This window comes from Pleurodeles waltl, chromosome 10, assembly GCF_031143425.1.
Source record: "Pleurodeles waltl isolate 20211129_DDA chromosome 10, aPleWal1.hap1.20221129, whole genome shotgun sequence".
In the NCBI taxonomy this organism is placed as follows: domain Eukaryota; kingdom Metazoa; phylum Chordata; class Amphibia; order Caudata; family Salamandridae; genus Pleurodeles; species Pleurodeles waltl.
In genome coordinates, this window is record NC_090449.1 from 330,121,362 (window position 1) to 330,134,532 (window position 13,171).

The 13,171-nt window shown below is 46.8% G+C and overlaps 1 protein-coding gene across 1 annotated transcript in view; it reads right to left on the bottom strand.

Moving 5' to 3' along the window:
* The window catches only part of C10H16orf89 (chromosome 10 C16orf89 homolog), a 640,978-nt gene that overhangs the window by 46,480 nt on the left and 581,327 nt on the right, over positions 1 to 13,171 (bottom strand). Inside the window, exon 7 of the mRNA XM_069210520.1 lies at positions 1,226 to 1,303. Within this exon, the coding sequence (XP_069066621.1) occupies positions 1,226 to 1,303 (78 nt within the window). The remainder of the gene's footprint in view (positions 1 to 1,225; positions 1,304 to 13,171) is intronic.

Here is a 13,171-nt window from a genome sequence, read left to right on the forward strand (position 1 = left end):
TGGCTAGATGTTGGCAAACAAGGTTGCTCAAAACATCTTAACTGGGGTGCAAGACTCCTAATGTTAACTTAAAAGATCCACCTTCAGAAAAGTTTAGGAACTCAATTTTTTCATCCTAGGTTTCACAAGAAACGCAGGAAGTTCATGTTCATAATAGATAGTTCCACAAATTCTGCTGCTTTAATTAGAACCAGTTTGGCCATTGATTGATAAACTTCCAGTGACTGCTGGTCGACTTCTAGATCAAATTAAAGGTGGGCTGGCTGCGCAAACCACTACATTTAACAAATTAAAATTCAAGTTCCTTCCCAGTCCATTTGCTTTGCATCACAATCACTATTTGTAGATGATGATGTTGTATACTAGCTTCTGATCTCTACAAGATTCTGCTAGTCACAATTTGTTCTTGCCAAAAAGTGGCTGCTGCCCAAACCATGGTTGCTGTGAATTCCAAGCATTTTCCTTCATTCTTTGTAATTTCCTATTGACTCTGTTTCAGGTACAAGTGTCTATAAACAGTATGCATCTCAGTCCCGAAATGCAAAATCAAAATAATAATAACAATATTATTATTATTATTATTAATAATAATAGTAATAATAATAATAATAATAATACCAAACATCTGCTGTTCTTATGTTCTCTAAAGGACTGCCTTAATGCTTATTTACTGGTTCGCAATTTACAGAAGAGTTTTTTTAATTTGTATTTTATTGTTACTTTATTTTCATTATTAGCATTTTGTCTACAATAATTCTAATATACAGTAGAAGAAAAAGCCACCCATGAACAATACATAATGATCATGAACACTGTAAATTTACAAATGTTTTAATTCAAATACTTTGGACCTGATTCACTAAGGTAAAGTTAGACCAAATGTCTAACTTTGACCAAAAGTCTAACTTACACCAAAAGTCTAACTTTACTACTTTTCAGTATTCACAAAGGTGAAGTTAAACCAAAAGTTTAACTTTACTAGTAGCAAAGTTAGACTTTTGGTCTAAATTTGAATTTTGGTTTAACTTTTGTGAATGCCAAAAAGTAGTAAAGTTAGACTTTTGGTCTAAGTTAGACGTTTGGTCCAACTTTACCTTTGTGAATATCGAAAAGTAGTAAAGTTAGACTTATGTTCTACCTTTTCCTTTGTGAATCGGGGCCTTTGCTTGGTAGTTTAAGATACTTTAAAGAAGTAGACTTGCTCCTCTGGCATAGCATATCTTACCATCCAATTTTTTTTCTCGACGTTTAACTCTTCGATGACTATGCAGTTTCTCTTGATCACACTTAACATTTGGTTCTTCTAGAAAACATGGTACAAACAAAAGGTTCCATCAATGACACAGAGAAGTAATTAAAAAAATGATTAACTTTGTCACCAGTGCTTCCTCTTACAACCTCAAGCAACATTGCTGTCACACAAAGTACAGTCAAAAATATAAGGACGTGGAAGTAAAATACAAAAAAACAGTGACAAAGAGATAAACCTGGGATAAAAACCAACAAGATAGAGACGTTGAAAAGCTGGTGGTGGGTCAAAGAGGCATCAGGTAAAATCAAGAATACACAGCTACGTTATTCAACACCTTTGACAGCACTGGCTACTTGCTTCTGAGCAACACTTCTGCACCTGGCACTAAGGGGGTCATTTTGACTTCAGCGGTCTTTTGTCAAGACCGCCGAGGGACCGCCGTGCTGAAGACCGCCAGTGATGGCGGTTTTCCGCTCGGCGTATTATGACTGTTGGCGGCTCTCCGTCCTTTTTCAGACTGCTCCACCTCCACCGCCACGTCAACAGAACACCGCCCCCGAATCATGTCCTGTGATTCAGCGTGGCGGTGTTCTGTTGACGGTGTGGTATCGGAGGAGCAGCCCCCATGGATCCCGTCCCCTCCCGGAGGATCGACGGACCAGGTAAGTCGATCGTCCGTTACTGGAGGGGGGGGTTGTGTGTTGTGTGCGTGCATGGGGGTGTGCGTGTGTGTATGTAGAGGGTGTGTGTGAGTGCGTGTATGCTTGTGGGGTGTTGTGTGTTTGGGAATGAGTGCGTCTATGTCTGTAGGTATGTCTGTATGGATGTGTGCGTGTATGTTTGAATGTGGGTGTGCGTGTCTGACTGTGTGTGTGGATGTTGGCATGTATGTCGGTGTGTGTAAGTGTATGTGTGTTGGTGGTGCCTGCGTGCATGTCGTGTGTGAATGAGTGATGTGATGTTGGGGGTCGGGGTGGGGAGGGGGGTCCTGCCACCTTTGGGGGGTGTAGGGGAGTGAGTCGGGGTGGGGGAGACCCCTATCAGTGCCAGGGAAGGAATTCCCTGGCACTGATAGTGCTTACCGCCATGGATTTCATGGCAGTTCCAAACCGCATGAAATCCATGGCCGTCAGCCGGGTCCAAATACCGCCGGTGGTATAGTGACAACCACCGGGCTGGAGACCCAGGTCTCCAGCCCAGCGGTCATCTCCGCCCTGGCGGTAACCGCCATGGTCATAATTGCAAAAAATAGACCGCCAGCCTGTTGCCGGTCTTACCGCCCCTTCTCCGCTGTCCGCCTGGGTCGTAATGACCCCCCTAAATCTTTTACAAATAAAGCACTGATTGCAGTTTTCACATACATGGAAGTGTGACTGCGTGAAAATTGCATGCAAAAGAAAGCCTGGCATGTAAAAGGCTCATGAGATAACTGCTTCCCAGTATTTCCATCCTAGTGAATATTGTTTGTGAAGTGCATGCAGTCACACCACAAATACAGTTTGATCAGTGCAAGATTAAGCAGAACAGGAAATTACAGAAGCTATGGTTTGCCTAATAACACAGATCTACATGAAATTACACATGGGCCTGGTGAAATTTCATGCTAAAGGGCATTTGAGCTTGCTATTTTTTTCTACAGGAAATAATTTTTGCGGTGGAGAATTTCCTCTCCATTAAAATGAAAATGGATATATTCCTACTCTTGACAGTAGTACATCTCCAGACATTTGTATGTAGGGAAACTACCTGAAACAGTTTGCTGACTACCTTGTGCTATGTGTCATCATTAACATATGCCAATAGACCCACCCTCCCACTCAAAGACTACCTCTGAGAACCTACGTATGAAAGCCGATTTGCTCATTTGAAAATTCATTTATCAAAATGTTTATTTGATCATTTGACCCCAAATTCATACAATACATGACTCTGTGAATCAGTTGAGGATTGAATATTTTGCACATGAAGTAAAACTTAGATGCACCAACACCTTCATTTATAGGGTCAATCAATGGGGATGGGCGATAAATTCAACTCCGTCGGCTGAGGTGGCAGAGTTTTGGCCATTCCACATTATGCATGTAATGCGGAGTTGCTGCCAAATTCTGCTAACCACTGCATGGCAGAGTTTTTTTTGTTTTCATGTGAAGCTCACCAACAGTAAGTTGGTGAGCGTTAGCAAGATTTGGAGTCACCATGTGTGAAATTTCCCCAATGTGGGCAATCGCAGGCAGTAGCGACTGTTGGAGGTCAGAAAGCTGTCGTTCAAGTAGAAAACCTACTCGAGCAGCAGCAAAATCAACTCAAGAAGCAGCACCCTCTGGCATGCCATGTGGTGCAGTCCGCTCTGATTTATCAGTGCAGAACGAGCTGCTGGTGATAAAAATCAACACGGGCAGCACAACATGCGTAATTCTGTCCATTCGCAGATCTCCGCTGAATCTTGCGGAGTTTTTATGTACCTCCATGGAGTTCCACCCACCCCTAATCAATGACAGTATAACATAGGCTACTGAGTATGGCCATGTCCCCTCCTATTTGTTCATATTGTAAGAGGTTGTGTATGCAGATCATGTTGGCAAAAAATCACAAGTATATATGGGATTACTTTGATAGCTTTTTTTTTTCCTGTCACCTACTTTGGTTCCACGGTAGAGAGCTAACTGAGTTTACATCTTGGGCACTGAGTCCTTTTATCCCCACCCCACCTAGCTATCTTCTGCTGCATGTGATACAGGTCAAAACACGTTTTATAATGTTGGACCTGTAAATTTGCATTAAGAAAGACAGATTGAGAAAGTAGCATTTAAGGTAGCTAATTTCTCCTGTCACTTCTCAGAATGTTTATCAAGATCATCCTTCATGAGTAGATTCAGAAAATCATATATTTCTTTTATTGGGCACAGCCTTCAACTTAATAGAAGATTCACTAGGTCCACTCTACAGAACCCGGAAAGACCAGCTCCCTTCTTGCTAAAGAAGTCACAGATTTGAAGATATTTAAAGAACTCCCTATGACCAACCTTATATTCCCTTTTGAGTTCCTCCAAAGAGATAATGCCGGAATAAGAATAAAAATCCTCCAACCTATTAAGGCCGAGCACCTTCCGCAAAGAAATACAAGGATCTTGAAATCTATCTGGTAATAAAGAATTATTATTCAATGGTGTACAGAAATCCAATAAACCAATGCCTAGATTTATATGAACCACATACCAGACCTTTAAAACCCCCTACAGGTACTTAAATCAGACTTTCTTAAAGTAACTAATTTCAGACTCCCTCCACAAACACCCCATGCAACTTTCCCCTGTAGTAACTCAAAGGGCGAGGGAGTACTTTCTACTGCTCCCAATACTTCATCTTTGTCTTGAAGCAAAATTAGGCTTTGTTGGAGTATCGTAGCCCAGTAATAATGCTTAAGATTCTGTACTGCCCACGCCCCCTTTCCTGTGGGAGTATGAGGAGGAACCTCAGTGCTCCCCATAGTCTTAGCGTAAGCCCATAAAAATCTTATCATGATGTCCTCAAGTTTTTTAAACCATTAATTCTCCATTTCCAAAGGGATGGCACAGAAAAAGTATAGAACTAACATTTTCACACTGTTGCATCTACCCACCAAGGAGAGATGTAAATTGTTCACGAGTTTTCCCTATTCGGGAATCAAAATTATTTCCCACAATTTTAGCAACATTAGCAGAAATATTGACCCTTAAGCAGACCTCACTATCCACCACTCAGGTGTCCCTCGACAGGATAGTCTTTTTTTTTTTTTTTTTTACTTTATGCTTTTAATAGTTCACATACAAATATGCAACTGCAAGTCATGTGCTGTAAAGATTGACAAATATTACAAATTTATGAAATGCAGACATTGGTTTCAGCGTTTGTTTCGGAATCCTTCATCTGCGCGTGACACCAAAGGACCAGTCAAATGCACACAACTTCAGCTCTCTTGTCATCTATCACACCGTCACCTGCCTCTGCCTCCCCGATACTGCCTATAGACATCCCAATGTTTTGCGGGCCTATTTGTTGGGGGGAGCAGTTCACTATAATTGTCTTTTTGTGTATTACAGTACACCATGTCTCTGTGCCAGTCTTGCACTGTTAGGACCGGCCCCCTGTCCCATCGCACAGCAATACACCTCTTGGCTAGTAGCAACCCAATCACCAGCAACTTTCTGAATATTTTCGGTAGCTGTCTATCCCATCCCAGGAGTGCTATTATTATCAAAGTCTAATCGTAGTCCAACTATTGTTTCCAGTTCGTCAAACACCGCCCTCCAGAAGCGCTGCACCCCATCACAGGTCTAGGACATGTGCAGGAAGTCAGCCCGTTCCTCTCCACATCTAGGACAATTCGCTGTAGCTACTAGTCCATATCTATGGAGTCTAAGGGGAGTGTATATACCCTATTTTAAATACTTAAAATGTATGAGGCGATGCTTGCTCTTTAGAGATATCCTGTGGATTATGGAACAGCAGTATCGCCACTGGTCATCAGTTATCTTTACCTCTAGTTCTCTTTGCCACTCCAGTCACGCTTTTGCTAGCTCATCGGCGCGTTAATTCTGTATTTGCAGATATAAAAAGGAGACCAGTCTCTGAGGTTGGTCGTTCGATATCACCATAGAGAGAGCCTGTGCATCTGGGGGCTCCCACAGATCCTCACCTAGTAGTGCAGCCATTGCATGTCGCAGCCTGTGGTACTGATATCGAAGCAGTGATGTGGGCTTGGCGGCCCGGTTTTCTATCAAGTCCCATTTTTCCATGTGGCCGTCCACGAATAGTTCTCCTACGGTACTGATACCCAGGGTGTTTGTAGCCTGTATCAGTTTTCGATCCCGCCAAAGTACGAACCAAGTGCACCACTCCAAAGCCACATGTGCAGAGTAGAGCAGGGCCAACCCTTGTTTACGCAGGAGTGTGTGCCAGGCGTGTGTAACCGAGTTCAAAGACGCAAACTCTCCATACCGTCTGTTCGGGGTATGGAATATTTTACTCTGTAGCAGGATCGGGGAGGCTAGTTCTTGTTCTATTTTTAGATATGGAGTGTCTCCAGCTCCATGGAACCAGGCATGGGCAACCGCAGCATGCGCCACCATACTGTAGGTCTCCAACTTTGGAGCCGCCAGACCCCCTATCTCGCACAGAAGAGTCAGAGTTCGCCAGCTCACTCGCGGTTGCTTACCTGCCCAGGCCAATCTAACAAGCAATACTCTGAGGGCAGTAAAATAGGTCTTTGGTGGCATCAGCTGGATGTTCTGGAAAAGGAACAGAAATCGAGGAACCACAATCATTTTCATGAGTGCTATATGGACTATCAAGGACAACAGTAACCTGATCCATCGTTCTACATCACCTGCCAGTTTCTGGAGTGCTGTGTCAAAATTATCATCCACCACTATCTTAGGGTATGTATGAATTTTAAAACCCAAATATCTTACTGACTCTACTTCCCACTTGAGAAGGAATCCCATCTCCACCCGTGTCATCAAGGCCGTTAGGGGGACCATAACAGATTTACTCCTTCTTGAGTCCAGAGAGCGCAGCATATCTAGTGATCTCCCAGAGAATTGGATCAACGTTGCACTGCGGGTCCTTAACATACAGTGATGTATCGTCTGCACAAGTCGATATCACAAGCGTATAATCTCTAAAGCAGAGACCCCGTGTCCGTGGTACTCCATGAGGGCCCATGCCAGGGGCTCCGCCACCAGCGCATATAACAAGGGGGAAAGCGGACACCCCTATCTTGTGCTTCTAGTGATCTGAGAAGCCTCCATCACCGCTCCATTCATGCTGAGCCTAGCTGAAGGTTCCCCATACAGTGTGGACACCAGGCGCAAAAAGACGTCCCCAACCCTGAACCTCTGCAATACGGCTTTCATGAAACACCACTCCACTGAATCGAACGCCTTCTCGGCATCTAACAAATCACCACTGCTTTTAGCTTTGGGTTGACATTCTGCATCATAGCGAACAGCGTGCAGAGATTCATAGTCAGGCTACGGGCTGGAACGAACCCCGCCTGTTCTGGCTGGATCAACCGTGTCAGCACCCTGGCCAGACGGTCCGCTAGAATCTTAGCATATATTTTAACATCTACGTTGAGTAGCGACAGTGGACGGTAGGATGAGCACTGCTCCGGAGGCTTCCCTGGCTTAAGCAATGTGATCAGAATCTATTCCCACATCGATGGGGGCATGAACCCCCATTTCGCCATTTCCTCACAGACTTGTCCTCAGCCATTCCCCCCAGCGCACTGTCCATCTCTTCTAGAGTCAAAGGAGCCCCAGGGGACTCCCTTTCCACGTCCGTCAGCTGCGGGATAGTTATATGTGTCAGATAGTCCAGTATCACCTCCTGACCTGGGGTGAACCTGGATGTGTACAGAGATTGATAATATTCACAAAATCTATCAACTATGCGTTCCGGATCTCTAAGCACACTGCGGTCCTCCGCCTGCACCACTATGATTACACTTTTTTCTCATTTGGGGTGTATTAAATTTGCCAGCACCGAGCCAGGTCTGTCACCCTCACCGTACGCTCAGGCAGTAGCGTATTTCCCCAAATTTTGAATTTACGCTAGAGCTGTATCCTGAAAGTCCGGTAATTTAGCATATATGTGCCCTAATGTCTGGTTATTTGGTGAAGTCTGATGGGCCCGCCCTAGCTGTGCCAGGTCTCCCTCTAATAGTTCCAAGCGCCCCGTAACCAACTTCATAACCGCAGCATGTTTGGCTATGGTGATCCCCCTTATGTAACCCTTGAACGTCTCCCACACTACTCCTACGCTAGCCACCGCACCTTTGTTAATCTGAAACACTCTTTGATCACTATGGTTAGTTCATCTCTAAAAACAGAGTCTAGCAATGAGTACGGGGGAACCTCCACGAAAACGGCAATATCGATGGTGCATCTAATGACATCCTCAATGGGACCGGGGAATGGTCAGAATAGGTCCTCAGCCAGGGAGTCTCGGTGCACAAGTTGCCCAACAAAAGTTGGCTACCAGCCACAGGTCTATGCATGTGTACAAGTTATGTGCCGCTGAATAATGCGTGTATCCACCTCTATCCGGGTGCCTATTGCACCAAATGTTCACCAACCCTAACTCAGAAGCCAATTCCATAACCGCTCTAGCAGCGACTGCCGGTCTGCGGCTCCCTCTTCCTGATCTGTCTAGAGCAGGGTCCATTGTACAGTTAAAATCCCTGCACCAGAGATGTGGAATACCCCCCCAGGCACTCGCTCTAACAGCCAGATCGTGGTAGAATTGGGGATTGCCATAATTTGGACCATATATGCCCACTAATAAAAGGGGTTAAGTATTTTCATCGCATTGCGCTACAATATATCGCCCCCCTTGGTCAGCTGCCACCCCCCGGAGAGTAATGCCCGAGGTCCTCGAGGCCCATATCAATACACCCCTGGCATGTGAGGTGAACCCCGCCGCCAGGACCTGCAATCTTCTAGGGGTGAGGGCAGGGCTGCCCGGCGCCAAATGTGTTTCCTGTGATATGGCAATATCTACTTTGTGTCTGTGCAGGTATGCCACTATCTTACGGACCTTCCTAGCATCGTTGAGGCCTCGCACATTCCACGTACCCTGTCGAATCTCACGAGGACCCCTTAGCCCAATCGGACGTGAGTGATTATGTGTCATCTACACTAGTAGAACTCCAGTGTTGTGTCCGCCTCATCTCATACATGAATCTGCAATTGCAATCGCTCTGCACAAAGCACAAATAACAACACAAACAGAAAACCCCTAACAGTCCCCCAACTCCCACCCACCACCCACAGCAGGCAAAACCCCAACACGCCCATCTGGTTATTACTTCTCAAACCATCCTCCCACCCCCTCCCAACTTAGTCTACCTTCGTAACAGTTAAAAGTGGTGTACATGCAGAGGTGGATGTTGCCCAGTCGCTACGCTTTCCACTTGGGTGCTGGCCACCTATGCAGTGTTACTAACAAACTATACAGGACCTACATATTGCATATGTGCTCAATAGTAATCACTCCGAGCCCCCATTATTCCCTTCTAAGCATGTTGTGTAGGAGAGTGTTCTACGATTTCAATTTTTAACACCAGTATGTTAATTCAGGCACCCGGCAGCAGTGTGGAGTCACCCAGGAAGACCAGAGCTCTGATATCACCACCACGTTGAGCGACCCAGGTGTGTCCCCAAGACTGAGTACATACAGTCAATGAGCCAATCCCACCAGCCTTGGGGTCTGTACTCTCCACACCACAATTTCCTTTACCTGCTACCCTGCGTTTAACAAACTGAGCAAGTTTCTTGTGATCTGTGAAAAAGAGAGAGCCCCCATCCACTTCTACTCACAATTTAGCAGGGTATAGCATTCTGTATTCTAAGTGCAAATCTCTCAAATGTTTCTTCCAGGCTATGAACTGCCTCCTCGCCTCCTGCACCAGCAATGTGAAGTCCGTTTTCAATTCCCTGGCACGGCGCACAGCTGCGGCACAGTCTCTGTAGTTCAACACTCTCGCTATAATAGGCCGCGAGGGTGCACCCAGAGGCGGGCGGGTTGCTAAGGATTGATGAGCCCTCTCCACGACGAAGAGATCAGAGAAGGCGGTGCGTCCCAGCAGCTGCACCAGTAAGCGCTCAATAAAGTTCTCCATGTTGTCGATCTCGGTAGACTCTGCGACTCCCACTATATGCAGGTTGTTTCTCTGGGACCTGGCATCCAAATCATCTACCTTGAGGCGCAAATAGTTTAGTTCCTTGCTCAGCTTGACATGACTGGTGGAAAGCTGTGTCTGTCCATCCTCCACCTCTGACACCCGCCTCTCTGATTGATCAAGACACTCTGCATGTTTATCTAGACGTTCAGTCATTCTGTCCGTGCGATATGAAAGGGAGCCTATCTTGCCGTTAATCTGGGTTAAGCTATGCTGCATTGCCACCAATATTTGACACAAATCTTGTTCCTCCCCTGAGGGCATATCTGGCTCCTTCTCCGGTCCAAACTCAGCTCCTGCACCTGGAGGGCCACCCGACTTGCGGCAGTCAAACTGCAACTTTGCCTGGCTCTTGTCTGTTTTAGCCATTTTTCTCACCCTGGAGGACATGTGTCATGTACCATCCCGGGGTCGCCAGTGCGCCAGACGCTCTCCCCTTGACCACCTCCTGATCGACTGCCAGTCGAGGATCGTGCCACCCACAGGGCGAATAAGCGCATCCCTGTCTCGTCAGATGAGCAGCGCCTATCGGAACACTTCAAGCCCCAACCCAGAGCACATCCAAACTACTGGGGGGTGCAGGAGGGCCCCCGCACTCGGTTTCCAGGGCTCCAAGAGCATCCAGCCCAGGTCTGCCCAGCGCAAGCAATTAGGACAGAGGGGGGCCCCAGCGCCAGTTTCAGACAGCCAGTGGACCAGTATCGGGGTCCGCAAGAGTGCTTCGCCTGTGCTCCCCAAGTGGCACCTGAACAATTTGTGTGGGACACGTCGTCCCGGCCCTACTGTTTTCATCTCGGTCTAGTACATCTGTAGCTCACCTGCAGGATGGCCGTGACAGGCCCCCAGGGCGCCCACTCCACCACAGTCAGTGCGCCAGGCCCACCGCATGCCGCTGCTCCTCTCCAGGGCTGCTCCACCTGTCACATGCTCACCTGCATGTCTCTGCGCAGCCAGGCCTCGAGGAATACTTCAGGCCCTGTTGCGACCCCTCCGCAGCATGGTCACGTCCTCCCTTCACCGCAACACCTCCGCACTTTCCAGCGAACCGGGCCCCGCCACTCGGCACTGCACACAACTGAGCCCGTCCAACCGCCAGCCTCCTTTCCAGCAGCGTCTCCTCTCCACTCTGCCTGTGAATGCCTCCGGGCCGCACAGGACCCAGGCCGCCCCACCAGGCCCCGCCTTCCCGTTTTCTCCTCTACTGGGGCCAAGGGGCAGCGGAGTTCTCCATCTCGTCTCCCGTCTCCCACTCAGGTCGAAGCGCACCCTGCCCTACCAGAGTGCTATGTGAGGCTATAGCTGCGAGTTTCAAGTTAAAAAACGCAGTTGTTAGTGAAAGATTATGGTCGGATTTTCAGGCGGCCAGCGGAGCTCAGCTACAGCGCAGCCATCTTGAGATTGGGCAAGCTCCGCCCCTCAGGGTATTGTTATTAATAACAACCTGTTTTATCATCATTCAGCAAATATCCAGAGAATCTCCAAAACCAATTGGCCTCCCTTTCGATCTCTTTTAAAATTACAGTGGGATCAGATGTAACCAGTGCCACATCATCAACAAATGCTAAGATCTTTGTATCCCATCCATTACAATGAATTGGTGTGATTACAGGTTTGAAGTCACGTCCCCGTATATAGGGATTAAAATAGATAGCAAAAATGTAGAGGAGAGCACGAGAAGCTCTGCCTTGTTCCTCTTCGAATCGCAATGGAATCCGACTGACCACCCATTACAATACCCTAGCCAGAGATTCTTGGTATAACACACCAATTGCCTTAATAAATCCTGACAAAAAACTGACTCTTCACATGGCATCCTAACGATAGTGCCAGGAGACCTTATCAAACAATGTTTCGGCTTCCAACAAAACTAAAGCCATAGGGTCTACAGCTACAGCACAAGCATCGAAGAGAGATATCACAGGACGAATGTGATTTGTCATCCCTCTCCCAGGAATAAACCTGTGCTGTTTAGGAGACACAGTTTTGCTAATCACTCTAGAGAGGCGCGTGGCCATAACTTTAGAATACATTTTAGTGTCCCCAGTAAAACAAGGTAATTGGACGGAATGAACTGAGTTCCTGCAGAGGCTTGTTTTTCTTAGGAAAACAACAATATTGTACGAGGATCATGATTTTGGGGGGATGGCTCCACTGTAAATTTGTGTAGAGAGATCCTTTACTTAATCTTAAGGTGGCAGAAAAATAAAATTTGGAAGGAATATAGTCAGTACCAAAAGCTTTACCCAACATAGACTGGAAATAGCAAGGAGGATTTCATCCCAGGAGAAGGGACCCTCCAGTGAGTCACAATCCTCCACGCCAAGAGTATTAAGTGAGATCTGTTACCAGAATTGTAGTACATCATCGTCCTCCCAGATTGTACTTTCAATATATAGAGGCTTGAATAGAACCTCTGGAAGGCAGTACAATATCCTCGGGATCAGTAATTAACCCAAGTATGGGATCTCTCAATTCCCTAATTTCCGCTTGAACCTGTTTTTGTCGGGCTTGAATGGTGAGTAGGTGGCTCACATGCTCTCCAAACTCATAAGATTTTTTTTTCCAGGCCAAGAATTTGTCAGCTGCCTTTCTTGCTGTTATTTCCAATACTGTGGCTTTAGCAATTGCCACCCCTTTTTGGATTTCTTGGATATTATCCCCCCTTAACCCGTTCTGTGCCTTGGACGAGGTGATCTCATCCAAGGCTACAGTTCCCGTGTGCCTTGGACGAGGTCACCTCGTCCAAGGCACACTGGAACTTGGGGGAGCGCTAGCGCACCCCCCCTGTGCACCCCCCTCCCCTCCAAGGTGGGGATGGAAGGGGAAGACCTTCCCCTTCCACCCACCCCCCCCCTGTGACGTCAGCGCGCAAGCGCGCGCTGATTTGTCACAGGGGCCTCCCCCATCGCGCTGGAAGCTCTGCTTCCAGCGCGATTGAAAGAGAAATGCAAAGCATTTCTCTTTCAATTACATGTGGGAGGCCCGGAGGGGCTTCAAAGAGAAGGAAATGTATTTCCTTCCCTTTGAAGTCTCTCCCAGGGTTCCAAAAGCCGGATTGGCCCGGAGGGGCTTCAAAGAGAAGGAAATGTATTTCCTTCCCTTTGAAGTCTCTCCCAGGGTTCCAAAAGCCGGATTGCTTGCAATCCGGCTTTTGAAACCCCACTAGACAGCAGGGATTTTTTTTTTTTCAGAAATTG